Source organism: Lynx rufus, unplaced genomic scaffold (genome assembly GCF_022079265.1).
Source record: "Lynx rufus isolate CCGP_SWC_20201006 ecotype Redwood Valley unplaced genomic scaffold, mLynRuf1.p SCAF_13, whole genome shotgun sequence".
Taxonomy (NCBI): Eukaryota; Metazoa; Chordata; class Mammalia; order Carnivora; family Felidae; genus Lynx; species Lynx rufus.
The window spans coordinates 24045766-24071492 of record NW_025814827.1 but is presented as its reverse complement, the minus strand read 5'-3'; the positions used below and the strand labels follow the sequence as shown (position 1 = coordinate 24071492).

Here is a 25727-nt window from a genome sequence, read left to right as displayed (position 1 = left end):
GAGATGACCCAAATAGATAAAATCATGAATGAAAATGGAATTATTACAACCAATCCCTCAGAGATACAAACAATTATCAGGGAATACTATGAAAAATTATATGCCAACAAATTGGACAACCTGGAAGAAATGGACAAATTCCTGAACACCCACACTCTTCCAAAACTCAATCAGGAGGAAATAGAAAGCTTGAACAGACCCATAACCAGCGAAGAAATTGAATCGGTTATCAAAAATCTCCCAACAAATAAGAGTCCAGGACCAGATGGCTTCCCAGGGGAGTTCTACCAGACGTTTAAAGCAGAGATAATACCTATCCTTCTCAAGCTATTCCAAGAAATAGAAAGGGAAGGAAAACTTCCAGACTCATTCTATGAAGCCAGTATTACTTTGATTCCTAAACCAGACAGAGACCCAGTAAAAAAAGAGAACTACAGGCCAATATCCCTGATGAATATGGATGCCAAAATTCTCAATAAGATACTAGCAAATCGAATTCAACAGCATATAAAAAGAATTATTCACCATGATCAAGTGGGATTCATTCCTGGGATGCAGGGCTGGTTCAACATTCGCAAATCAATCAACGTGATACATCACATTAACAAAAAAAAAGAGAAGAACCATATGATACTGTCAATCGATGCAGAAAAGGCCTTTGACAAAATCCAGCACCCTTTCTTAATAAAAACCCTTGAGAAAGTCGGGATAGAAGGAACATACTTAAAGATCATAAAAGCCATTTATGAAAAGCCCACAGCTAACATCATCCTCAACGGGGAAAAACTGAGAGCTTTTTCCCTGAGATCAGGAACACGACAGGGATGCCCACTCTCACCGTTGTTGTTTAACATAGTGCTGGAAGTTCTAGCATCAGCAATCAGACAACAAAAGGAAATCAAAGGCATCAAAATTGGCAAAGATGAAGTCAAGCTTTCGCTTTTTGCAGATGACATGATATTATACATGGAAAATCCGATAGACTCCACCAAAAGTCTGCTAGAACTGATACATGAATTCAGCAAAGTTGCAGGATACAAAATCAATGTACAGAAATCAGTTGCATTCTTATACACTAACAATGAAGCAACAGAAAGACAAATAAAGAAACTGATCCCATTCACAATTGCACCAAGAAGCATAAAATACCTAGGAATAAATCTAACCAAAGATGTAAAGGATCTGTATGCTGAAAACTATAGAAAGCTTATGAAGGTAATTGAAGAAGATTTAAAGAAATGGAAAGACATTCCCTGCTCATGGATTGGAAAAATAAATATTGTCAAAATGTCAATACTACCCAAAGCTATCTACACATTCAATGCAATCCCAATCAAAATTGCACCAGCATTCTTCTCGAAACTAGAACAAGCAATCCTAAAATTCATATGGAACCACAAAAGGCCCCGAATAGCCAAAGGAATTTTGAAGAAGAAGACCAAAGCAGGAGGCATCACAATCCCAGACTTCAGCCTCTACTACAAAGCTGTCATCATCAAGACAGCATGGTATTGGCACAAAAACAGACACACAGACCAATGGAATAGAATAGAAACCCCAGAACTAGACCCACAAACGTATGGCCAACTCATCTTTGACAAAGCAGGAAAGAACATCCAATGGAAAAAAGACAGCCTCTTTAACAAATGGTGCTGGGAGAACTGGACAGCAACATGCAGAAGGTTGAAACTAGACCACTTTCTCACACCATTTACAAAAATAAACTCAAAATGGATAAAGGACCTAAATGTGAGACAGGAAACCATCAGAACCTTAGAGGAGAAAGCAGGAAAAGACCTCTCTGACCTCAGCCGTAGCAATCTCTTACTCGACACATCCCCAAAGGCAAGGGAATTAAAAGCAAAAGTGAATTACTGGGACCTTATGAAGATAAAAAGCTTCTGCACAGCCAAGGAAACAACCAACAAAACTAAAAGGCAACCAACGGAATGGGAAAAGATATTTGCAAATGACATATCGGACAAAGGGCTAGTATCTAAAATCTATAAAGAGCTCACCAAACTCCACACCCGAAAAACAAATAACCCAGTGAAGAAATGGGCAGAAAACATGAATAGACACTTCTCTAAAGAAGACATCCAGATGGCCAACAGGCACATGAAAAGATGTTCAGCGTCGCTCCTCATCAGGGAAATACAAATCAAAACCACACTCAGGTATCACCTCACGCCAGTCAGAGTGGCCAAAATGAACAAATCAGGAGACTATAGATGCTGGAGAGGATGTGGAGAAACGGGAACCCTCTTGCACTGTTGGTGGGAATGCAAATTGGTGCAGCCGCTCTGGAAAGCAGTGTGGAGGTTCCTCAGAAAATTAAAAATAGACCTACCCTATGACCCAGCAATAGCACTGCTAGGAATCTACCCAAGGGATACAGGAGTACTGATGCATAGGGGCACTTGTACCCCAATGTTCATAGCAGCACTCTCAACAATAGCCAAATTATGGAAAGAGCCTAAATGTCCATCAACTGATGAATGGATAAAGAAATTGTGGTTTATATACACAATGGAATACTACGTGGCAATGAGAAAAAATGAAATATGGCCTTTTGTAGCAACGTGGATGGAACTGGAGAGTGTGATGCTAAGTGAAATAAGCCATACAGAGAAAGACAGATACCATATGGTTTCACTCTTATGTGGATCCTGAGAAACTTAACAGGAACTCATGGGGGAGGGGAAGGAAAAAAAAAAAAAGAGGTTAGAGTGGGAGAGAGCCAAAGCATAAGAGACTCTTAAAAACTGAGAACAAACTGAGGGTTAATGGGGGGTGGGAGGGAGGGGCGGGTGGGTGATGGGTATTGAGGAGGGCACCTTTTGGGATGAGCACTGGGTGTTGTATGGAAACCAATTTGTCAATAAACTTCATATTAAAAAAAAAAAAAAAAAAAACACAAAATAAATAAACTAAAAATTAAAAACTGGATACAAAAATTAGTTCACCTTACCCTTGACCACTTAAGGAGTGATTACCTGACAGTTACCCATGAACCCTTCCTGAAATGTTTAGTGTATATATATGTATAAACATTTTTTATATAAAGAGATTATGCTATACACAATTCTGCAACTTCTTTTCCACTTAATTAACAATTTGTCTTGAAGAACTTTCCTTAGCACAGAAGGAATTATTTTATTCTTCTTAATAGTTGCATAATCTTCCATTTTGTGGCTTTGCCATAATTACTTTAGGTTGTTTCCAGTCTTTCACTACCATAAAACGTGCTTCAGTATAACACCTATGTATTTATGGTATTACACATATGTGTGCAAGTATACCCAAAGGATAAATTCTAAGACATAATTTACTGGGCGAGTGATTAAAATCAGTAAGTACTGCAAAATGCCCTCCAAAAACACTGTATTTCCCATATGTATAAAAGTGCCTGTTTCTCCACTTCCTCACTAACCCTGATAATCTAATCCAACAAAACCTAGCTTCTCCCTGTTGTCTTAATTTCTATTTTTATTAGGAGGAAAGTTGAGCATCTTTTCATATATTTATCAATCATTTATATTTCTTTCTCTGAAAACTGACTATTCCTGTTATTGGTCAATTTTTTAACTGGGTCTGTTCTGAATGACTTATAAGAGCTCTTTACAGATTAAGGAAATCCATCCTTTGTCTATATAGCTAATAAGATTTTTTTAAATGCCTGAACTAAAGATAGACTAAGCAAAGGGCAAATCATTATTTTTTAATTGAAATAGTGTATTTATATAATACACAATTTCAATTTGAAAAGTTATATATATATATATAGATCACAGTAGGCCATGGACTAGTTTAAAGGCCCAATTTATGAAGTACCAGGAAAGTTTATAAATTTATGTATAAAAATATAGAGTTCTCAAAATGAAATTTAAGTCTACAAATAAGAGTACTTACCAGCAATACATTCAATCAGCCTCATACGTCTTTCTACAGGTTTCTACACCTAAAATCAAACCCTTAACCTTTATCAACTACTGCCTACCATCAGCACCCCCAAAATAGATAAGCTTCTTGCCAGTCAGATGTTAAGTCCATCATACAGTTAGAAAAGGGGGAAAGGGTAGTATTTGAACAAACAGCTCTTCTCTCCACATGACTAAGAACGGACTTTACTAATATGATTCAATCATTCTAACAGCCTAAAGTCCACTCAAGAATGCTGAATGAACAGAATAAATAAATGAGAAAGAAACTAAATAGCATGCAAAAAGCTAAGAGCACAAAAATTACCCCAAGTCAACGACAAGTGAAGCAATATCAGAAATAATATAATAATGACTGTATGTGTGGTAACCAAAGGTTTGTTACTTTTAGAAACAACACAGCTCACATCAGGATATGCAAAATTAACAGACTACTTATAAAAGTAGGAAAAAGCTAAGCTGCAAGTGGTATACTGAGTGAAACATAAGACAAAACTTAATAATATATAAAAACAGGGGTGCCTGAGTGGCTCAGTTGGTTAAGCGTCCGACTTTGGCTCAGGTCATTCTCTCATGGCTTGTGAGTTCCAGCCTGCATCAGGCTCTATGCGGACAGCTCAGAGCCTGGAGCCTGCTTCGGATTCTGTGCCTCCCTCTCTCTGCCCTCCCTCCCTTGCTCACACGCTCGCTCTCTCTCAAAAATAAATAAATATTAAAACAAATTTTTAATAATATATAAAAACAAAAATCTATGGCTGAAAAAAATAAAAACGCAAGAAATACTACAAGTGGGAAAAAAAAGAAATATTACAGTGTTTGTGATTAAATAGTAAGAGACAAAATGATTTTTGTTTTAATTTCTTCGTAACAACCCCAAACAAGCAACAGATCTGAAAGAACTTCCTTCAATTAAAATTAAAACTTTAAATTAAAAAAAGAACAATCTTTAGTATTAGTCAAAAAGCAACCAATTTTGATAATTTACTGACAAAATAGATGGAGCTACAACAAACTTCTAAATACTAAGCTAAAGAGAAACACAGATACCCACAGTACAAACTAAACTTATTTCTATAACCCTGAACACAGAACAAAACATGGGTTTTTTTAAAATTTACTGATGCTAAATCATATCTGATAAGCAAAGGAGACCTTGAAAAGAGAAATATGCAATAATTAATTAATTTGTCCTAATTAAATATTACAAATACTGCTCTATCTCCAGCTTGCATGCATTCTCACTAAAAAGTAAGTGTGGAAGTAGAAATCAAAAATCATCTCTTCTAAATAACTATTTTATGTCAGTGCTGAGAATAAATCACTCAAAGTATTACTTAACAAAAATTTCTAAGGGAAATCACAGCAGTATTGGTAAAAGTAAGTCTCATGGACTGGCCAACATGCATAAAAACCTACCCACCTTTCAGCTTCAGATCTGTTCTCTAAAGCTTGAGATATATAACAATTTGGCCTCACAAAGAATAATGTAGTAAAATACTACTTTTTTAAATGGTTACTTCTAAAGAAACACAATATTTTTTTATATTTAATTATTACAAATACAGACAATAAGTGACTCGATATTTTGTTCCTTAATTTGTTAATAAATTTTACATTTCAAAGAACCTTAACAGTACATTATCTAATATGTACCAATATTAATACATAATGTTTGACAACTTCCAATTTTGCAACTACTGGAAATTTCCAGATATTCAGTTAACCTAAATACTGATATTTTGAGGGAGATGGTCCTGACAGTGTTCCAAAAATCATTTCCCAAATAATTGATTAAAATATTAAATTATAATTAAACTCCCAATATAATACCATCAATATGATGGAAAGAACATATTCCTGAGAATCCAGAGGTATTAATACTAACTATAACAATCTCTCTGTAATATTTCCTTTATCAGTCAAATGAAAGATTGTGACTAGATCACTTCTGAGACTCCTTTCAATTTTTAAGCTGTAATCCTATGAGTGCACAAATTTGCTTCAAAAAGTCCTGATAAAAAGATTAAATAATCCAGTGTGCACTATTTTACATAGAAACCCAGCTAAATGGTCTTTGTGTTGTAACTCTTTCCCCTACTCACAGCTGACAGGATGTGAGGATGGTCCAGACTAATGACCAGTAGCTATCAGCCAGATGAAAGAGATGGGCTAAGCCAGGCAAAGTCCACTCAGGAATTCAAACCATAAGACCCAGAGTTAGAAGGAAGGGCTAAGCAGACAAGTCATACATGTTCAGGGATAAGTCAGCAATTTGAAACTGAAACCACCAGTTTAAAAAGTAAATGGATTGGATATCTAAAAACAAAAAACTCATGAAAAAAACAAGTACATAAAATCCCTAAGAGAAGGCAGTCTTGATTCTACCAGCTTTTTAGTTCCAATCACCCTGAAGCCCAACTGCACCTCCTAAGTTCTTTGTGCATCCTGAAATAAACCTAGCTTTTACTTCAGTTCATCTGTCCCTTGTGCTAAAACCAATACTGATACAAAGATTGGGACTGCATAGAACAGGGCTTCAAAGAAAATGTGGAATTGGCTATGATTAGATTATAGAATTAGAGTAGAGAATGCAATGAGGAAGACAGACTGGAAAGCTAGCAAAACAGGATGTATAAAAGAGATACAGTTACCAAAATAGTCATATGTGATTCTTTGGGACCTAGAATATGTCAGGCATACCTCCCTTTTTATGCTTTGCTTACTGTACTTCATAGATACTGTGTTTTTACAAATTGAAGGCTTGTGGCAACCCCCATCAAGCAGTCTATCAGTGCCATTTTTCCAAGAGCATTTGCTCACTTGTAGCTGTGTCACATTTGGCAGTTCTCACAATATTTCAAACTTTTTCATGATTATATTTGGTATGGTGACCTTTTATCAGTGATCTTTAATGTTATTATTGTAATTGTTTGGGAGTACCACAAACCATACCCATAGAAGACGGCACACTTAATAAACGTTGTATGTGTTCTGACTGCTCCACTGACCAGCCATTCCCCCCACCCCACTCCTTGAGCCTCCCTATTCCCTGAGACACAATATTTAAAAATAGGCCAATGAATAACCCTATGATGACCTCTAAGTGTTCAAATGAAAGAGTTGCATGTGTCTCACTTCTTTTTTTTTTAACGTATTTATTTATTCAGACAGAGCGAGTGAGTATGCAGCCAGGTGCACATGCACACAAGCAGGGGAGAGGCAGAGAGAGAGGTGGGGAGAGAGAATCCAAGCAGGCTCCATGCTGTCAGCACAAAAGCTTGAGGCAGGGCTCAATCTCAGGAATGGTAAGATCACAACCTGAGCCAAAATCAAGAGTCAGATGCTTAACTGACTGAGCCACCCAGGCAGCCCTGCATGTCTCTCACTTAAAATCAAAAACTAGAAAAGATTAAGCTTAGTTAAAAAAAAAAAAAAAAAAAAAAAAAAAAAAAGGCATGTCTAGAGTTAAGACAGTCCAAAATCTAGGCCTCTTGTGTCAAACAGCTGGCCAAGTTGTGAATGCAAAGGAAGAGTTCTTGAAGGAAACTACAAGCGCTACTCCAGTGAACACACGAAATGATAAGGAAGTGAAACAGCCTCACTGCTGACATAGAGAAAGTTTTAGTGGTCTAGACAGAAGATCAAACCAGCAATAACCTTCCCTTGAGCCAAAGCCTAATCAAAAGGAAGGTCCCTACTTTAATTCTATGAAGGTTGAGAAGCTTCAGAAGAAAAGTTTGAAGCTAGCAGAGGTTGAGTCATGAGGTTTAAGGAAAGAAGCCACCTCCATGACATAAAAGGCAAAGTATGCAAGTAATGATGTAGAAGTTGCAACAAATCATCCATAAGATCTAGCTAAAATAATTAATGAAAATGGCTACACCAAGCAACAAATTTTCAAGTAGATAAAAGAGCCTTATGTTGGAAGAAGATGCCATCTAGGACTTTCATAGCTACAGAGGAGAAGTCAATGCCCGGCTTCAAGGGTTCAAAGGATAGGCTGACTCTCTTGTTAGGGGCTGATGTAGTTGGTGACTGAAGCCAATACTCAACTATTCTGAAAATCCTAGGGCCCTTAAAAATGATGCTCAATCTATGGGTAAGCCAATTTGACAATAAATTATATTTCTCAAAAAACGATGTTCAATATATTTTGCCTCTGCTTTACCAATGGAACAACACAGTTTGGATGACAGCACATCTGCTTACAACATGGTTCACTGTACATTTTAAGCTCACTGTTGAGTCTTGCTGCTCAGAAAAAAAGATTCCTTTCAAAATATTACTGCTCACTGTCAACACACCTGGTCATCCTGGAGCTGTGACAAAGAAGTACAATGAGATTGGTGTTATTTTCATGCCTTCTCCCACAACATCTATTCTGCAGCCCATGGGTCAAGGAGTAATTTCAACTTCCAAGTCCCATTATTTAAGAAATACAGTTCAGTTCGGATGACCACTGGGTGTTATATATAAGTGATGAATCACTAAATTCTATTCCTGTAATAAATATATTTTGATTTTAAAAAAAAGAAAAATGCATTTCATAAGGCTACAACTACCATGACAGATCTGGGTCAAGTAAATTTAAAGCTTTCTAGAAAAGATTTTGTAAAATGTCTCAAAAGTTAGTTTGTCTGATGTTTCCTCATGATTAGATTCTGAGAAGGATTATCACAGAAACATCACAGTGTTCTTCTCATTGCATTTTTTCAAGAGGCACAATTGTCAATTTACCCCATTCCTGGCAGTTAACTTTGATCAGTTGATAAAGGTGGTGTATGCCAGGTTTCTCCTCTATAAAATTATTTTTTCCTTTATAATTAATAAGTACCTTGTAGAAAGATATTTTGAGGCTATGTAAATAACTTGTGACTTATCAAACTTTTACCCACTAGTTTTAGTATCTACTGGACATTTCTTGCCTAAAGTTACTACTAAGATGGTTGCCAAATGGCAATTATCTAATTCTGTTATTTCATTATTTGTTAGTTGGCTTTATGGGGCACCTGGATGACTCAGTCAGTTGAATGCCCGACTTCGGCTCAGGTCATAACCTCGCCTTTGTGGGTTCAAGCCCTGCATCAGGCTCTGTACTGACAGCTCAGAGCCTGGAGCCTGCTTTAGATTCTGTGTATCCCTCTCTCCCTGCCCCTTCCCTGCTCATGCTCTGTCTCTAAGAAAGAAAGAAAGACAGAAAGACAGAAAGACAGAAAGACAGAAAGAAAGAAAGAAAGAAAGTTAGTTAGTTATTAGCTGGCTTTCTTCTGTAAGGAAGAGTTTTCTTTATTTCTGTACTTATTTATATTAGTAAGGGTCATGGATTCTTACCTCATACAAAGGGTTATAATCTATTATTATCACTTATCTATATGCTCTAATTGTCCCTGATTGGGCGAATAGGAACTCTTTAAGTTATTAGAAATGGTAAACAAATTCAGTAAAATTACAGAACATAAAATTAATACCCAGAATTATCATAGCTCTGTTTCTATACACTAGGTAGTAGAAAGGGAAATTAAGGAAACAACCCCATTTACAAGTGTACCAAAGACAATAAAATATCTAGGAATAGTCTAACCAAGTTAAAAGACCTGTACTCTGAAAACTATAAAACACTGTTGAAAAAAATTGGAGATGACACAAATAAATAGAAATATACTCCATGCTCATGGATTAGAAGAATTAATATTGTTAAAATGTCTATACCACCCAAAGCAATCTACAGATTCAATGTAATCCCCATCAAAATATCAACAACGTATTTCACAGAATTAGAATAATTCTAAAATGCATATGGAAAGACCCCAAATAGCCAAAGCAATCTTGAAGAAGAAAAAATCTGGAAGTATCACAATCCCAGATTTCAAGATATACTACAAAGGTATAGTAATCAAAACAGTATGGTACTGGCACAAAAACAGGCACATAGATCAATGAAACAGAATAGGAAGCCCAAAAATAAACCCACACTTACATGCTCAATTAATCTACGACAAAGAAGGCAAGAATATACAATGGGGAAGACAGTCTCTTCAACAAATGGTATTTAGAAAATGGGACAACTAGGGGCGCCTGGGTGGCGCAGTTGGTTAAGCGTCCGACTTCAGCCAGGTCACGATCTCGCGGTCCGGGAGTTCGAGCCCCGCGTCAGGCTCTGGGCTGATGGCTCGGAGCCTGGAGCCTGTTTCCGATTCTGTGTCTCCCTCTCTCTCTGCCCCTCCCCCGTTCATGCTCTGTCTCTCTCTGTCCCAAAAATAAATAAAAACGTTGAAAAAAAATTTTTAAAAAAAAAAAAAGAAAATGGGACAACTAGATGCAAAAGAAGGAAACCAAGACCACTTTTTCACACAATACACAAAAATAAACTCAAAAGGGTTAAAGACCTAAATGTGATACCTGATACCATCAAAGCCTAGAAAAGAACATTAAGCAGTAATTTCTTTGACATCAGCCTTAGCAACTTTTTTTTAAGTTTATTTATTTATTTTGAGAGAGACAGAGACAGTGTGAGTGGCAGAGGGGTAGAGAGAGCGGGAAAAATGGAGAGAATCCCAAGCAGGCTCCACACTGTCAGCACAGAGCCCAATGTGAGGCTTGAGCTCACAAAATTGTGAGATCATGTCCTGAGCAAAAATCAAGAGTTGGACACATAACCAACTGAGCCACCCAGGCGCCCCTGCCTTAGCAACATTTTAAAAAATTTGTCTCCTAAGGTAAGGGAAACAAAAACAAAAATAAACTATTGAACTACATCAAAATAAAAGGCTTCTGCACAGCAAAGGAAACCGTCAACAAAACAAAAAGACAACCTGCTAAGTAAAAGATTTGCAAATGATATATCTGACAAGGTATTAATATCCAAAATATATAAAGAACTTATACAACTCAACAGCAATAAATTTTCTATATTCCTTCTAAAATCTTTATCATTCCGTATTTCATATCTACATCTGTAATCTGCCTGGAGTTTTTTTTTGTTTTGTTGTTTTTTTTTTGTTTTGTTTTGTTTTGTGTTTTTTTTTTTTTTTTTTTTTTTTTTGGTAAATGGGATGACACAGGGCCAAGTTTTATTTCTTTCCTATATAGATAAGATGTCCCACAAAAAGATCAATCATTCTGTACTGCTCTACCATGTCATCCTTGACATAAATCAAACATGAATAAATGTGTGAGTCTGTTTCTGGTGCTCTGTTTTATTACTCTGATGTATTTGTTCTGAGGAGGCTACCACACTATCTTGATGTTCACGACTTTCAAGTCTTGAGCTGGACAAAGCAGTCCTCTCATTTGACTGTTCTTTAAGACTGCCTTATCTATTCCTGGCCCCAACTATTCCTATAAAATTTAGCATCATTCTGTCAAATTCCACAGAATCCTCGTAAGATTTTGACTGGCAATATATCAAAGCTATGAATACATTTGGAAAGAATTGATAAATTTACAGTAATGAATCTTCCAGTCCATAAATATGGAATTTATCTCTCTAAAGTTTTACAAATTTTGACCATAGAAGTGTTCTACATGCATCATTAGACTTACTGCTAGGTCCCTGATATTTTTTAATGGCATGAAAAATAGTATCATAGTTCCAGTTCTAAATAGAACCACAATAAATTATGTCTCTCCCACTGAATGCAGCCATAAAACATGAACAGAATGCATGAAGCTGCTATTTGAGGACTCTGAAAAGTAAATGGTAGCAGGTGAACTACGAAAAAAGATCAAAATTTGAAGTCTACCATACCAGCACTGAGTTTAACTAAAGTTAGTACAAAACCAAGAAGCAAAAACAGAGAGCTCCAAGAGAAACCATTTATTTTTGGCTGAAGAAGTGGGAAAAATAGTCTTAGTTTTCAAAGAAAGGAATGGAGAATTCTCCATTTATCCTTTCCTTTCTCCATTTTCTCACATTCCAGCCCCCAAGCAATCCCACAGCTCCCATAAAAGGAGCTATGATTCCAAGAAAGTGAGGTGAACCCCCACTGCTTTTTTTCTTTCCCTATCGTACTGCTACTTGGCACTGAACACAGGTACACACCCAGGGAGTATAGTGCAGAGTAACTGAAGTCTCAACTCTGCAGCTAGGGAACCACAAAGGGGAGCCCTAGAAACCAGAAAGTGCTAGGGAAACCACAGAAAAGGAAGAGCTCAGAACAACAATCCAATAAACTGTTTATAAACTCCTGGGCTCCATCCCAGGCTACACATGCATAGATCACGCCTTAAAAAGAAGAGCAAAAACCTCTGAGAACTGAACTACAGGAAAGGCCACTGACCAGGTCCTTTACTGGCCACTAGGAGGAACATACACAGGATATATCTTACTGGGACTCAAAGGCTTTAAAAATGGAACTGACATTGAAACAACGACCCATAGAAGGCTGGTGTGAGAACTTCCAGCCTAAATCCAAACAAGTAGACTGTCTGCTAAAACAAAAATATCAGCATTCTCTGTAGGATTTACACAAGATCCAGAGTTTCATAATATAATGTTTTTAAAAGTCCAGTTTACAGAGATGCCTGGGTGGCTCAGTCAGTTGAATGCCCCACTCTTGATTTCAGCTCAGGTCATGATCTCACAGTTTCATGGGTTTGAGCCCTGCATTGAGTTCTGCTCTGACCACGTGTGCAGAGCCTACTTGGGAGTTCTCCTCTCCCTCTGCCCCCTCCAGCTCGCTGTCTCTGTCAAAATAAATAAATAAACTTTAAAAATAAGTAAAAGTCCAGGTTACAATCCAAAATTATTCAGCAATACAAAGAACTAAGAGAATCTCAACTCACAAGGTAAAGGAAAAAAACAATCAACACACCTAGATGTTAAAATTATCAGAAAAAAAACATTAAAGTGGCTACAATAAAATGCTTGAAGAGGTACAGGTGAACACTCTCAAATCAGTAATCTAAGCTTCCATCTTAATCAATCAGAAAAGGAAAGCAAAACAAATTCAAAGCATGCTGAAGAAAGGAAATAATAAAGACCAGAAATCAATGAAAATGACAAGAGAAAAATAATAGAAAATATGAATGAAATAAAAATCTGGTTCTTTGAGGAGTGCCTGACTGGCTCAGTCAGAAGAGCATGTGACTCTTGATCTTAGGGTTGTGAGCTCAAGCCCCACATGGGTGTAGAGATTACTAAATAAATAAACTTTTAAAAAATCTGGTTTTTTGAAAAAGAACAATAAAATGCATAAACTTCCAGGAAGACAAAGAAAAAGCGAGAAGAAACAAATTATGAATATGAGAAATAAAGGAAGGAATACCAGCACTAATCTTGCACACATTAAAGAGGTAATACTAAAACACTATAAACAATTCTATACACATAAATATGACAAAGAAATGGATCAAAAATGCTAATTCCTCTAAAACAAGAAACTACAAAAACTCACCCAAGATGAAATATATTACCTGAATAGTCCTTTAACTGTTAAAGAAATTTTAGTAGATTTAAAGAATAAATGACAACAACTCTACATGACCCCTGACAGAAAATAGAAAATGAATACCTCCAAACTCATCTTATGAAATCAGCAGTACAATACCAAACCAAACAAAAACAATACAAAGGGGTGGGGGGGGGGAACTATAGATCAATATCTTTAATGAACAGAGATGCAAAACGACTCAATAAAATACTAGCAAACTGAATCTAGCCATAAAGAAAAAGGATAATATACAAGTAATACAAAGCTAATTCAACTCACAAAAATCAATGTAATCCACCATATGAACAGTCTAAAGAAGAAAAATCACATGATCATATTAATCAGTGAAGGAAAAACATATGACAATATTCAAGATCCCTTCATGATAAAAATTTCCAGCAAAAATGGAATAGAAGGAAATTTGCTCCATCTTATAGGACATTACAAAAACAAATAAAACCTAGTACTAGTCAGTGCAGTAACTGCAATAAAGCAAATTAGACATGACTGAAATAGGATTAGCAAATGGATTAGAAGAAACCATCCAGAATGCCACAAAGAAGGATAAAAAAGAAAACAGAAGAGAAAGGATATTAGATATAGAAATAAAGTGATTAGGTCCAATATATGTTTGATATATTACTCTCATAAGGTCAATGGGGAAGAGGCAATTTTTAAACAGATATTACCTGAAATTTTTCCAGATTTGATAAAAAAAACATCAATTCACGATTCAAAAATCTCAAAAGTCGCAAACAGGATTGACAAATTCACAAGATTTTACTATGACACAACATAGTAAAACTTCAGAAAGACAAAAAAATCTAAAAGAAGCTAGAGGAAAAATACAACTTTTAAAGAAGCAGTAGGCTGATACCCGACTTCTCATCAGAAACATCAGAGGCCAGAAGACAAAGGACTGACATCTTTACGGTGCAGAAAAGAAAATACTGTCATTCTCTACTTAGCAAAAATACCTTCCCAAGAATGAAACAAAATGAAGACATGTTCATGCAAACAAAAGATGACATTACAACACCAACAGATCCACACCAAAGGAAATTCTATAGAAGCCTCTCCAGGAAGAAAGAAAATGATCCCAAATGGAATGTGAAAGACACAGGAGGGAATAAAGAATAAAGTGATAATAAATACATAGGTAAATGTAAATAAGCACCTACTATGTCAAATAATAATAAGATCTTACAGGATTTATAAACATGAAGACTTATCACTGAAGGAGAGATCATAAGCAGGAAAAGAGTAAAAACGTTATAAAGGGTCCCTGTATTGCCTGAAGGACTGTCATGCCTGAGCAGACTTTGGCAAGTTAATGGCAATTTAAGAATACATGTTGTAATTTCTAGGATAGAAGCAGAGTATACAACTTTAGGACTACTACAGGGAAAAAAGGGAATGAAAACAAAATCATTTCAAAAGAGGGAAGGAAGGAGAAAAAGGGGTGCTAAGAGCAAAGGGGACAAATATGAGATGGGAAAGTTAAACATGAATATGTCAGTAATAACGTTAAATATAAGTGAATTAAAAGTTCGGGGGTGCCTGGGTGGCTCAGTCGGTTAAACGTCTGACTTTGGCTCAGGTCATGATCTCATGGTTCATGGGCTCGAGTCCCGTGTCAGGCTCTGTGCTAACAGCTCAGAAGCTGGAGCCTGCTTCAGATTCTGTGTCTCCCTCTCTCTCTCCGTCCCTCCCCTGAGCGTGCTCTTTCTCTCTTTCAAAAATAAATAAGCATTAGAAAAATTTTAAGTTCTAGTTAACACAAAAAATTTTTAAATCCAAGCATAGGATATTTAGAAGACACAATTCTGAAATGCAACTACACAGAAAAATTCAAAGTAAAAGGATGGAAAAAGATAAGCTTGGAAAATGCTAACCAAAAGAAACTCAAGACAGCTATTTTAATATCAGATAAAGTAGACTACAGAAAGTTACCACAAATAAAAAAAAAGGGGGGGGAGGGTTTATTTCATAATGATAAACAGGTCAACTCACCAGGAAGATATAATTACTTTAAATTTGTAAGCACAAATAAATAAAGCAAAATTTGACAAATCTACAAGAAAACAGGGATTTAAATCTATAACTCATAGATTTTAATACATCTCTCAGTAAGAAAATGAATAAGCAGACCAGTAAAGTTTCAGGAGATTTCAATAATATGATTAACAAATGACCTAAAGGACACGTGTAGAACACTCTACCTAACAACTGCAGAGCACACATCTAAGCATACATGGAACATTCATAAAAATTGACCAATTTAAATTTCGACAAACTTAAAAAGATTGTAAGTATATGTCATATGCTGTTTAAACAATACAGCTGTGCTAGAAATTAGTAAGCAGAATCACAACTAGAAAAGTTCCATATATGTACCTGGAAATTTAGAAACATACTTCCAAGTTATTTGAGTTACCAATTAAAACACAGCTTTGTGGTATGAAGATACAGTAGGTCTTAAGAATATAAAACTTACATTTTTTAAACTTAAAAAAATGTTTATTTATTTTGAGAGAGAGAGAGAGCATGCACAACTGGGGAAGGGGCAGAGAGAGAGTAAGAGAAAATCCCGCACTGCCAGCACAGAGCCCAACTCAGGACTCGAACTCACGAACCATGAGATCATGACCTGAGCCAAAACCAAGAGCCAGACACTTAACTGAATGAGCCACCCAGGCACCGCTGAACTTTTTTTTTAAGTTTATTCATTTATTATTTCTGAGAGAGGGAGAGAGAAAGAGAGGAGAGAGAGAGAGAGAAAAAAAAAAAACAAGCAGGGCAGAGAGTGAGAAAAAAAAAAAAACAAGCAGGGCAGAGAGTGAGAAGGAGACACAGAATCTGAAGCAGGCTCCAGGCTCTAAGCTGTCAGCACAGAGCCCAACGCAGGGCTCAAACTCAACCTGGGCCAAAATTGAATGCTTAACCAACCAAGCCACCCAGGCACCCCTAAAACTTATGTTTTTTTTTTTTAAGGTTCATTCATTTTTCAAAGACAGAGGGAGACAGAGCACGAGTGGGGGAGGGGCAGAGAGAGAGGGAGACACAGAATCTGAAACAGGCTCCAGGCTCTAAGCTCTCTGCACAGAGCCCAACGAGGGGCCCAAACTCACTGACAGCGAGATCATGACCTGAGCGGCGAAGTCAGATGCTTAACCAACTGAGCCACCCAGGTGGCCCAAAACTTACATTCTTAAATGTATTTATTAGAAAGAAAGACTGAAATGAGCTAAGCATTTATCTCAACAAGTTAGGGAGAAAAGAGCAAAATTAATCCGAATAGAAGGAAATAATTAAAAATAAGAATTAATGAAATAGAAAATAAACATGTAATAAAACTAGTAAACTTAGGAGGCGCCTAGTGGCTCAGCTGGTTAAGCATCCGACTTGCTGGATGGCTCAATTGGTTAAATGTCCACCTCTTGATTTAAGCTCAGGTCATGATCTCTTGGTTTGTGTGATCCAGCCCCACATCCGGCTCTGTGCTCACAGCAAGGAACCTGCTTGGAATTCTCTCTCTCCCCCTCTCTCTGTCTCTTCCCTGCTCATGCATGCTCTCCCTCTCAAAATAAATAAAATAAAATAAAAAAAAAACAGTAAACTCAGAAGCAAGTTATTATAAAACATTAATAAAGCTGATAAACTTCTGAAGAAAAAGAGAAGTCACAATAAATGGCAGTAAGGAGAATAAAGAAGCAATACAACAGATGCTGCAGACCTTAAAAAGATAATAAGTTGCTGTGAACAATTTTATAGGAAGAAATTTGAAAATCTACACAGAAGAATAAATTCTTAGAAAAATAACTATCTAAAACTTATTCAAGAAAAAAGTACAGATAAACATTCTCAAATCAATAATATAAGCTTCCTCCATGAGGCCTATGTCCAATTTACCAAAATGTTAAGAGGGGTTATCTCTGGTTATACTAATACAAATGATTTTATCTTTCTCCTGCATTTTTCATATTACCTACAAGGCCATATGAATAAACTTGGATTTCAGTGTTAATTATGCCACAGGTCTAGCTGTGTCTTTGATTAAATCCTTTAATTCTCAGATCTAAAATTCCTGTACTAGGTCTAAACTAAAAACATTTCATTTTATGTGCCAATTTAACATAGGAGATCGACACTGGGGCGCCTGGGTGGCTCAGTCACATGAGCGACCAACTCTTGATTTCAGCTCAGGTCATGATCCTAGGGTCGTGGTATCAAGCCCTGCATCAGGCTCCATGCTAAGTGTGGACCCTGCTTAACATTCTTTCTCTCTCCCTCTGCCCCTCTCCCCGACCCATGTTCTCTCCCCTGTCCCCCCTCTCTCTCATTCTCTCTCTCTGTAAAATAAAAAATAGGGGCACCTGGATGGCTCAGTTGGTTAAGCATCCCACTCTTGATCTCGGCTTAAGTCATGATCTCACAGTTCCTGAGTTCAAGCCCCACTTCAGGCTCTGTCCTGTCAGTGCAGAGCAGGCTTGGGATTCTCTCTCCTCTCCTCTCTGCCCCTCTCTCACTAAAAATAAATAAATAAACTTAAAAAATAAAATAAATTTAAAATACAAGATCAACATTAATACTACCATTTCAAAAAGAAAATTTATTTTTTAATATATACCAACCACATTCAAGAGGGATATATCAAAGAAACAGCTGGATACAGAAGTTTGGAATCAGGCTGAGAAGGAGCAGGTAAGGGAAGTAGAGGAAAACCAAGAGAGCTATTGAAGAAAGTATTTCAATAAAGAAGAAAAAGCAATTTTACGGGAGAGAAAAGGAGAAACTGACACAATGCCCTTGAGTAGATTAAAGGGGATAAGAACTAGGTTATTAATGAGGATTTCTCAAAACTTCTATAATATTGACACTGTGGGGGGCTGTCCTTTGCACTGTATGACATTTATCAGGCTCTCTGGCCTCTCCCCAGGAAATGTCTGTCCTCCCCCCACAACCCTGTCACAACAATCAAAAATGTCTCCAGATATTGCCAATGCCCCCTAGGGGGCAAAACTGCTCCCAGTTTAAAATCACAAGTATAAATGGAAGAAATGGCCTTTGCTGGAAATACTGACAATTTATGTACATTAAAGGCATGACAGAAGATGCTATGGGTAGAGTACAGTATAATTTGAATATCTCCTTCTGATTAGATCCTCCAAAATATACACACAGCTAGCATATCATAAAACCAAGGTCATTACTCCTAGGAAAATGTTACTATTTTGTTCCTGAACTACAACTACCATATAAGCTACGTGTATCTTTGAACTGAGTCTAAGCCAAAACTTCTATATATTTTTTGGGTCCATCCATGCCACCTTGCAAAATGCCCATATGGTCTCAAGTTTCCTGGGTTTTTAATTTTTTAAGGTTTATTTATTTTTGAGAGAGAGACAGAGTGCAAGCAGGGGAGGAGCAGAGAGGGGGAGACACAAAATCTAAAGCAGACTCCAGGCTCTGAGTTGTCAGCACAGAGCCCAACACAGGGCTCGAACCATGAGATCATGACCTGAGACGAAGCTGGACGCTTAACCAACTGAGCCACCCAGGTGCCCTTTCCCGGTTTTTCTTAAAGCCACAGGATGAAGACATCATGACTTAGTACAAATTAAATTAAATCCTGAGAAGCCTGACTTTCTAGAGAAAGTGGCCCTAAAGGAATGTCTTCACTGATAATCTAAGAAGGTATTATTTATAGTTTTCAAATCATTCCACCAACTTATCATGTACTTAGTGTTTAAAGGAGTCTCCCTCTATGCACTGGCCCTTTTATACCTACTGACTTCTCTATCAGAGGGATAGGAGATAAACATCTTATTTTGCAGGCACTTAGAATGGGAGGAGAGGAGAGCATTAAACAAGCCATTAGCAATCATGAAATGAGAAGTTTTGAGAAGAAAAAGCACAGGCAACTGGGTTCACATATATGCATCAAGTCCCAGGGTAACAATGAGCTATATCTAAGAGAAAGAAAATACAGTCATACCACCTGTGTAAGTTGCACCTGCTTCCTCAATAACAGGTTCTATATCCTGTTACATAATGAATTAGGGTTTCAGAGCAAAAATATAATACAAAAGGATTCTACAAAGTCAAAAAGACTGAAAACACTAACATTTCTATTAAAATATTTGACTTCCAAACTTTCTTTAAAAAATAACCCACAAGCTTGAAAAGCCTTATTAAATGTGAATTACAGATATTTTCTATCATTATCCCCTTTTAAATACTGCTTTGCTTTCTGTCATACAAGGAAATTAAGTTGGTCAGGCATGACTTGTTTTTCCACTGTGCCACTGCGGTTGTAACCCAACACCCTGTGCTCTTTTTGATAATTAAATACTGAGACTTTGATTCGTTCTAAAAACTTCCCAAGACCCAAGGTAAGGTACTGATTGTAATTTCAAAAGTCATCTTATAAATACCTCAAATCCTAAGAACATAAAGTAGAGAAGTAAGTATATCTACAGGGTCAAAAACCTGAATACAATCACATTGGCCCCATCTCCCACTTCATTTTGCACTGTGACAGTCCGGGGCAACTATTATCTACCATCCACTGAGGGTACAATCATAAACAAGAGCCATCTTCTCCACTGTGAGCCCAAAGAAGACACACGATTTCATAAACACTCTGCGTAGCTTATTCCTTGAGCCAGAAAGGACGTCCCTAACTGTAAAGTCAGACCAACTGTCTTATAAGTGGAGAGGCAATATACAAGAGACTATAACTTCACCACAACCGCATTATAGTTCTGGTCCATTTTCCCTTTCGCCTCTTACAAATTTCTAAAGAAATCCATACAATGCTCATTCAAGGTCTGAATACTTAAAAAGAACCTAATTTAAGAACCTCATTTTACAGATGAAAACCCTAGAAAAAGTTTCAATACTTTATCCAAGGTCACTTAAGTTGTTGGTCTCTGACCACTCATTTCTAAGGGGGCATTATTTGGGACTTGTACCATGGTTTCTCAGTAGCTGCTATAAGCAGGAAGGCTAACTAACAATCTACACAGGGACATAAGTAAGAACTTATATAACCTCCTATCTACCTACAGGTTCACACCAAACACATGCCCACAAAAAACTCTGAAAGGTATCAATGTACATAAACAAGAAGCTACTCTCCAGGAATAAACCAGCTGTCTTGGAAAACAACTCCACTCTAAATTCTTGACTGCTGTCTTTCCCTTTACTATCAGCACAGGCTGTCAATAGCTGTAAAAGTTGTTATAGACACTGATAACCCACCAGCTAAAGAAGCATTCTTCTGTCCAACTTCCCCACTCTCCCGGCCAAATGTGATCTCTTATTCTTGAATTCCCACAAGAATGTAAGTGCCTCACAACACCACACAGCCAGCCAGCTGTGGTTAAGTACATGTCTTAACTCTAAGTAGATAGCACGTTCCCATACTTCTTCAATAAACTCCCCGAAATCAGTACTATGTGTTTTTGTTCTCTTGATATTGCTGTTGCTGTTAATCTCCAGAGAGCCTCATAGACCTATGTGCTCAACAAATATTTGCTAAATGGATATAAACAGGCTGATCATTTTCCAAATTTGGTGTTGACATAATTCTAGGACTGGAATGTTATTATACCACAGTAGAATTAAAATATATCTAAATGCCAGGGGGGAAAAGGTCATATAACAGTAACTTCTAACGTTTAAATGAATGTTTTTGCATTCATTACTAACTTTCTGGTGGTACTTGAAGAAAAAAAAAACAAAACAAAAGCTAAAAATCTATAGGTAACATTTGCTAATTATATTTTTCAACATTCTGAGGGTGTTTTCTTATTTACTAAGGTAGTCTTGTGGGGGCTTTTTTAATTGTTTTGTGAAGGAATAGTCACCCAATAATTTACCTGTTATATCACACCATTCCTTGGCTTTTGTTGTTCTTGCCATTCAAAAAGGCCTAATACCTTTCTGTCTTTACAACTGTCAATCTTAACATGAAATCTTTTATCTTCCCAACTATATGTGATCTCTTTCATCTGCCTTACATTATAATTATGTATATCATTTTTAATCTCTACCAGTATATGACCCTGGTAGGGAGTGAAAATGACTAATTTTTTTAAACTTTGATTAGTGTGTTGAATTCATATCAGACTGGAGTAACATCAACTGTCCTATATAACTGAAAATACAGTCTGTACCCCTTAAGGCCAAAATGTGAAAAAAAGTTAAACTGTATTAATAATCATGCACCATCATTATTTTAATTGATATCTTAATGCTTACAGAAAAAATTTTAAAAACCTAAAGACTATTTTTCAGGAAAGCAATAAAAACATAATTAAGGAAAATTAACACTATCTGTTACATTAAGCTCTAAAACATTCACTTATAAGAAGGTAGCTGGGAATGTCTCACTGACCAAATACAGACAACAAAGCTCATACATGGCAAAATCATCTCCTTGGACTAGCCGGTACCTGATTTACTACAGGATTAACAGTATTTCCAGAACTTAGATCTTGAATGATCAAAAGATAATATATATACAACCACACTTATGAAATCATAATTGCTTTTAAAAACCACTAACTGCCCAAACACAAGTGAAAAACCATCCTAGCACATGTTAGCACTACAGATACACACATCACTGGGACTGTCCACTACAAACTGCACCACCATGACAACATAGCACAGATTGGGCCATGGTGACATGAGCAGTCATTCACAATCCAGTTGATCACACCACCCACTACCCACCACGCACAGTGCAATATATATAACACACTGTTTTTCAACTACAATGTTACGAACACTTCAAAATTCTTTTAGAACAATTCTTTCTTACAAACTTGCAGTTTATAAACTCTGAAATAAATGATCTACTCTATTTTGAAAAGATCCTCAGGTTATCATGAAAGATATCATTAGCTAAAACCCACTGTCTACTTGCAAGACAGTCTTTCTTTCCACATTGGCCACGTTTGTGCCTTTCAAACATACACATACCCTTCAAAGCAAGTACTCTGATAGGAAAGAAACATACTACAGAAAAAATCCTTCCAGATGAGAAGTCACAGGACCTCCATTCCAGTCCTGGCCAGTCCCCTTTTTAGTCATCTGACCCAGAACTAAAGTTTTTCATCTGACTGCTATACAAAGCAAATGGCACACTCTATGTAAAAGAGCTTTACTTTTGTTTTTTTATTATTTATTTTTACTATACTAATGTAGGCATTCAGTTGATTGTTAGTTGATTCTAGAATACGCGAAAACAGCTTGTTCTCAATTTTTTTTAAGCAAATCTGTTCTTCTTAGAGTCCAAAAGGTCATTTCTACTTCATGATGAAATTATAACCGGATCAGTTCATTCAAAACTAAGATATTAAAATGATATGGTGCGCAGCATGTATCTGTAAATGCCAAAGTGCCAAAATAATCAGACTCCTAAGCAGGCATCCAAAACGAAGTAAATTTTTAGTTATATTTAGGAAAATAAAAAGGGTTCTTATATTGCAACATAAAAACGTAGGACAGAGTAAGAAAGATTAGTAGGTCTACAGCAGAGGGGCCAAGGTGAGGAGTACATATAATCAAAAATAAAGTCAAAGATGACAAAAGAATATCTGACAAGTTGAAATCTCATAACACATCTAACAGGAACTCTTAATATTCTTGAGCCAAAAATGATATGGTGAAATGGTATTTGAAGAAAATTATCCCAGCAGCTGTGTGGAGGATGAACTTATCAGAGAGGAGTGTCAGGAAAACTAGTTTACAAGTGTTTAAGTAATACAATTTAAGTACTACAATAAGATGGTAACTAAGAAGATGAAAAGGGATAAATCTGATAGACACTGTAAGGAGTCAGCCACCCTTGGTGACAGGTTGAATTAGGGAGGTGGTAAAAGACTTGAAAATGATCTCAAGGTCCTGGTCATGGGTGGCCTACATCATAACCACACCTGTGCAATGCTAACAGTTCTTGCACTGGCTTTTCCAGACTGCATCTGAACCTCTTTAGCTCTTTGCACTGTTCCCACAATGAGACACTGCTCCACTTTAGATGGAAACAGAAAACTACCACCACCATGATAGTGTGGAAATACCCTATAATCCAAGGCTCCAGATTTCTTGATGAAGGAAGTCTACTCTTCTAAGGCTAGGGAACTTTCTCCCCACGTACAGAACTGGGGAGAGGGGAATTTCCTCTCTCGATGCCCCAAACTGTCTCTATACACTTGAAGTCCAGCTCAATTCTACACAGATTTTTAGATACAAAACACAGATGACACCACTGATAGGTCATGTGTAACAAAATAAGTCAGCCAAATTATATCCATAAAGGTTCATTCTAAACTGAAACAAAGCGAAGTTGATTACATTTAAAAATTAAAATGGCCAAAAGGCAATCTTATGGGGTTATTTTTAATGTATCGTAACGATAGATAAATTCTGTTCCAGAATGCACTGTGCTACATAATGATTCTGCAGTTTTGCTGGAGCTTTTCTTATTTCTGCAGCTTTAAACACATGCTATTGGAAAGCAGACATCAAAGTGTTTTCCTTGTGTAAAAAACATACCATTAAGCTATTTCCAATTTTATCAAGCACAAGCTATCAATAACGATGTGTATTTGATCAAGATCTTATGACTACAGTGTCTTCAAAGAAGGATCTTGAATAAATTTAATAAAGAAAAGGAACTCGTTTTGATCCCTGGGAGTCCGTCTATGGGTAAAAAGAGGTTCTAGGGCTTAGTTGGAATTAGCTGTAATAACAACATCCATTCTCCAAAAGGACTGATGGTCCAAGCTCATTGAGAAAACATGTCTTTTCCATCGAGATATTAAAGATGTTCGAATACATTATTGTTTACACACACTTTACCCGCACAAACAAAAAAACGGTTATAAAATTTTCGCATTGCCTTAGTTTAAAAACAAATAAACCAGCCTACCTTGCAAACGGATTAAATATTACCTAGGAAGGTTACCAAACTGATCTCGTGATAAAAAGCTCTCCAAGCCACTGTCACTCTAACCCTTCCATTTAGATTTTTTTCGGGGGCAAAGAATGAAATGCCCTATTTCCTTGTTCGAATTAAGATTCTGCATATCAGGAGATACAGAAGATCGGGTCGTATCAGGTTTTAAGCCACAGGCGGGCAAGGGGAGCCAGGTGCAGCATCGCCTTCATGCTCCGAGACAAGCCCAAGTCTTCGCCTCCACGCCGAGAGCAGGTGCGAAAAGGACACTCTGGGGTTTCAGCTACTGCAACCATCTTCCTCCACCGCAGACCCAGGGCCGCCCTAGGAGAGGAACCTTCTAGTCCAGTCACCCCTGGGGGCCCGTTTGCTGAGGGCAGACGGCGCGGTGGATTCCTAATCCTTTCCCCTGACGGGTAATTTCCTACACCAGCCCAGGGATTCACAGTCCCACGCCCGCCCCCCGAAATTGGGCTGCAAAGGGGGCGCAACTGGGGCCCACCAGCACCTCACAGCCTCCCCTGGGAGGCGTGGGCCGGGACAGGGGCTCTCAACCCCCGGTCTCTCCCTCTCGAGTACCCGGACGCCGCTCACCGTGAAGGGGACATCCCCGACGCTGCCCACAGAGTAGCAGTTGTCTCCAGGGTTGACAGCCCCGGTGAGGACCTGATGCAGATGCATCTCCGAAGCCCGGGCTGACAAGGGACTGCGCGAGAGGAGCAACGAGCCACGCGCCCGGCTGCGAGAGCGCTTCCCCCTCCGCCTCCCTGGGGACCCACCAGGCGGCGGCTCCGGCTTAACGCCTCGCCCCCCTCTTGCCTTCCCCCTTTTTCGTCCCTGCCATGGGAGCTCCTCGACCGGTGCCGCCGCCCGGATCGCCGCTCGGCTGCGGAAATGCCCGGATGCTCCCACTGCCTGCTGCACCGGCGCACAAATGCGGGAGGAGCGCAAGGGTGCGTGTACGGCGGGGGCGGGGGCGGGGGCGGGGGCGGGAGTGGGGGGGGGGGTGGTGCCGAGGTAGCGCGTGAGCCGGGAGCGTGCCGGAAAGGACGCTCCGCCCGAAAGAGAAGGGCGGTGCGCGCGCCCACCCCCAAGGGAGCGACAGTAGAGTAGGAGGGCAAACCCCTCCTCCCGCTGCTAGGCTTTTAGCTCAGTCCCGCTCCCCGCCGCGCATTTGCGCGTGCGCGCGCAGTGGTTTCCAGGGCAATTGCGCGCACCGCGTGGACCCTTGTCCCGGGATTGCGCGCGCAGACCTGCGGGAGTTCCCTCGGAGCCTCCCGGCTGCGGCCAATGGGGGCGGGGCGGAGCAGAGGCCGCTCAGGGCCACGCAGCAATTCTCTGGGGACACGCCTCTGTGTTTAATCCACTCCCTGGTACACTGTG

General features: G+C 38.2%; 1 protein-coding gene across 2 annotated transcripts in view; it reads right to left on the bottom strand.

Moving 5' to 3' along the window:
• DMXL2 (Dmx like 2) overlaps window positions 1-25272 on the bottom strand; it is a 157920-nt gene extending 132648 nt beyond the window's left edge. For both annotated transcript variants that reach the window (XM_047075109.1, XM_047075110.1), the window contains exon 1: window positions 24939-25272. In XM_047075109.1, coding sequence (XP_046931065.1) covers window positions 24939-25025 — 87 coding nt within the window. In that variant the 5' untranslated portion in view covers window positions 25026-25272. The remainder of the gene's footprint in view (window positions 1-24938) is intronic.
• Window positions 25273-25727: the final 455 nt, after the last annotated feature.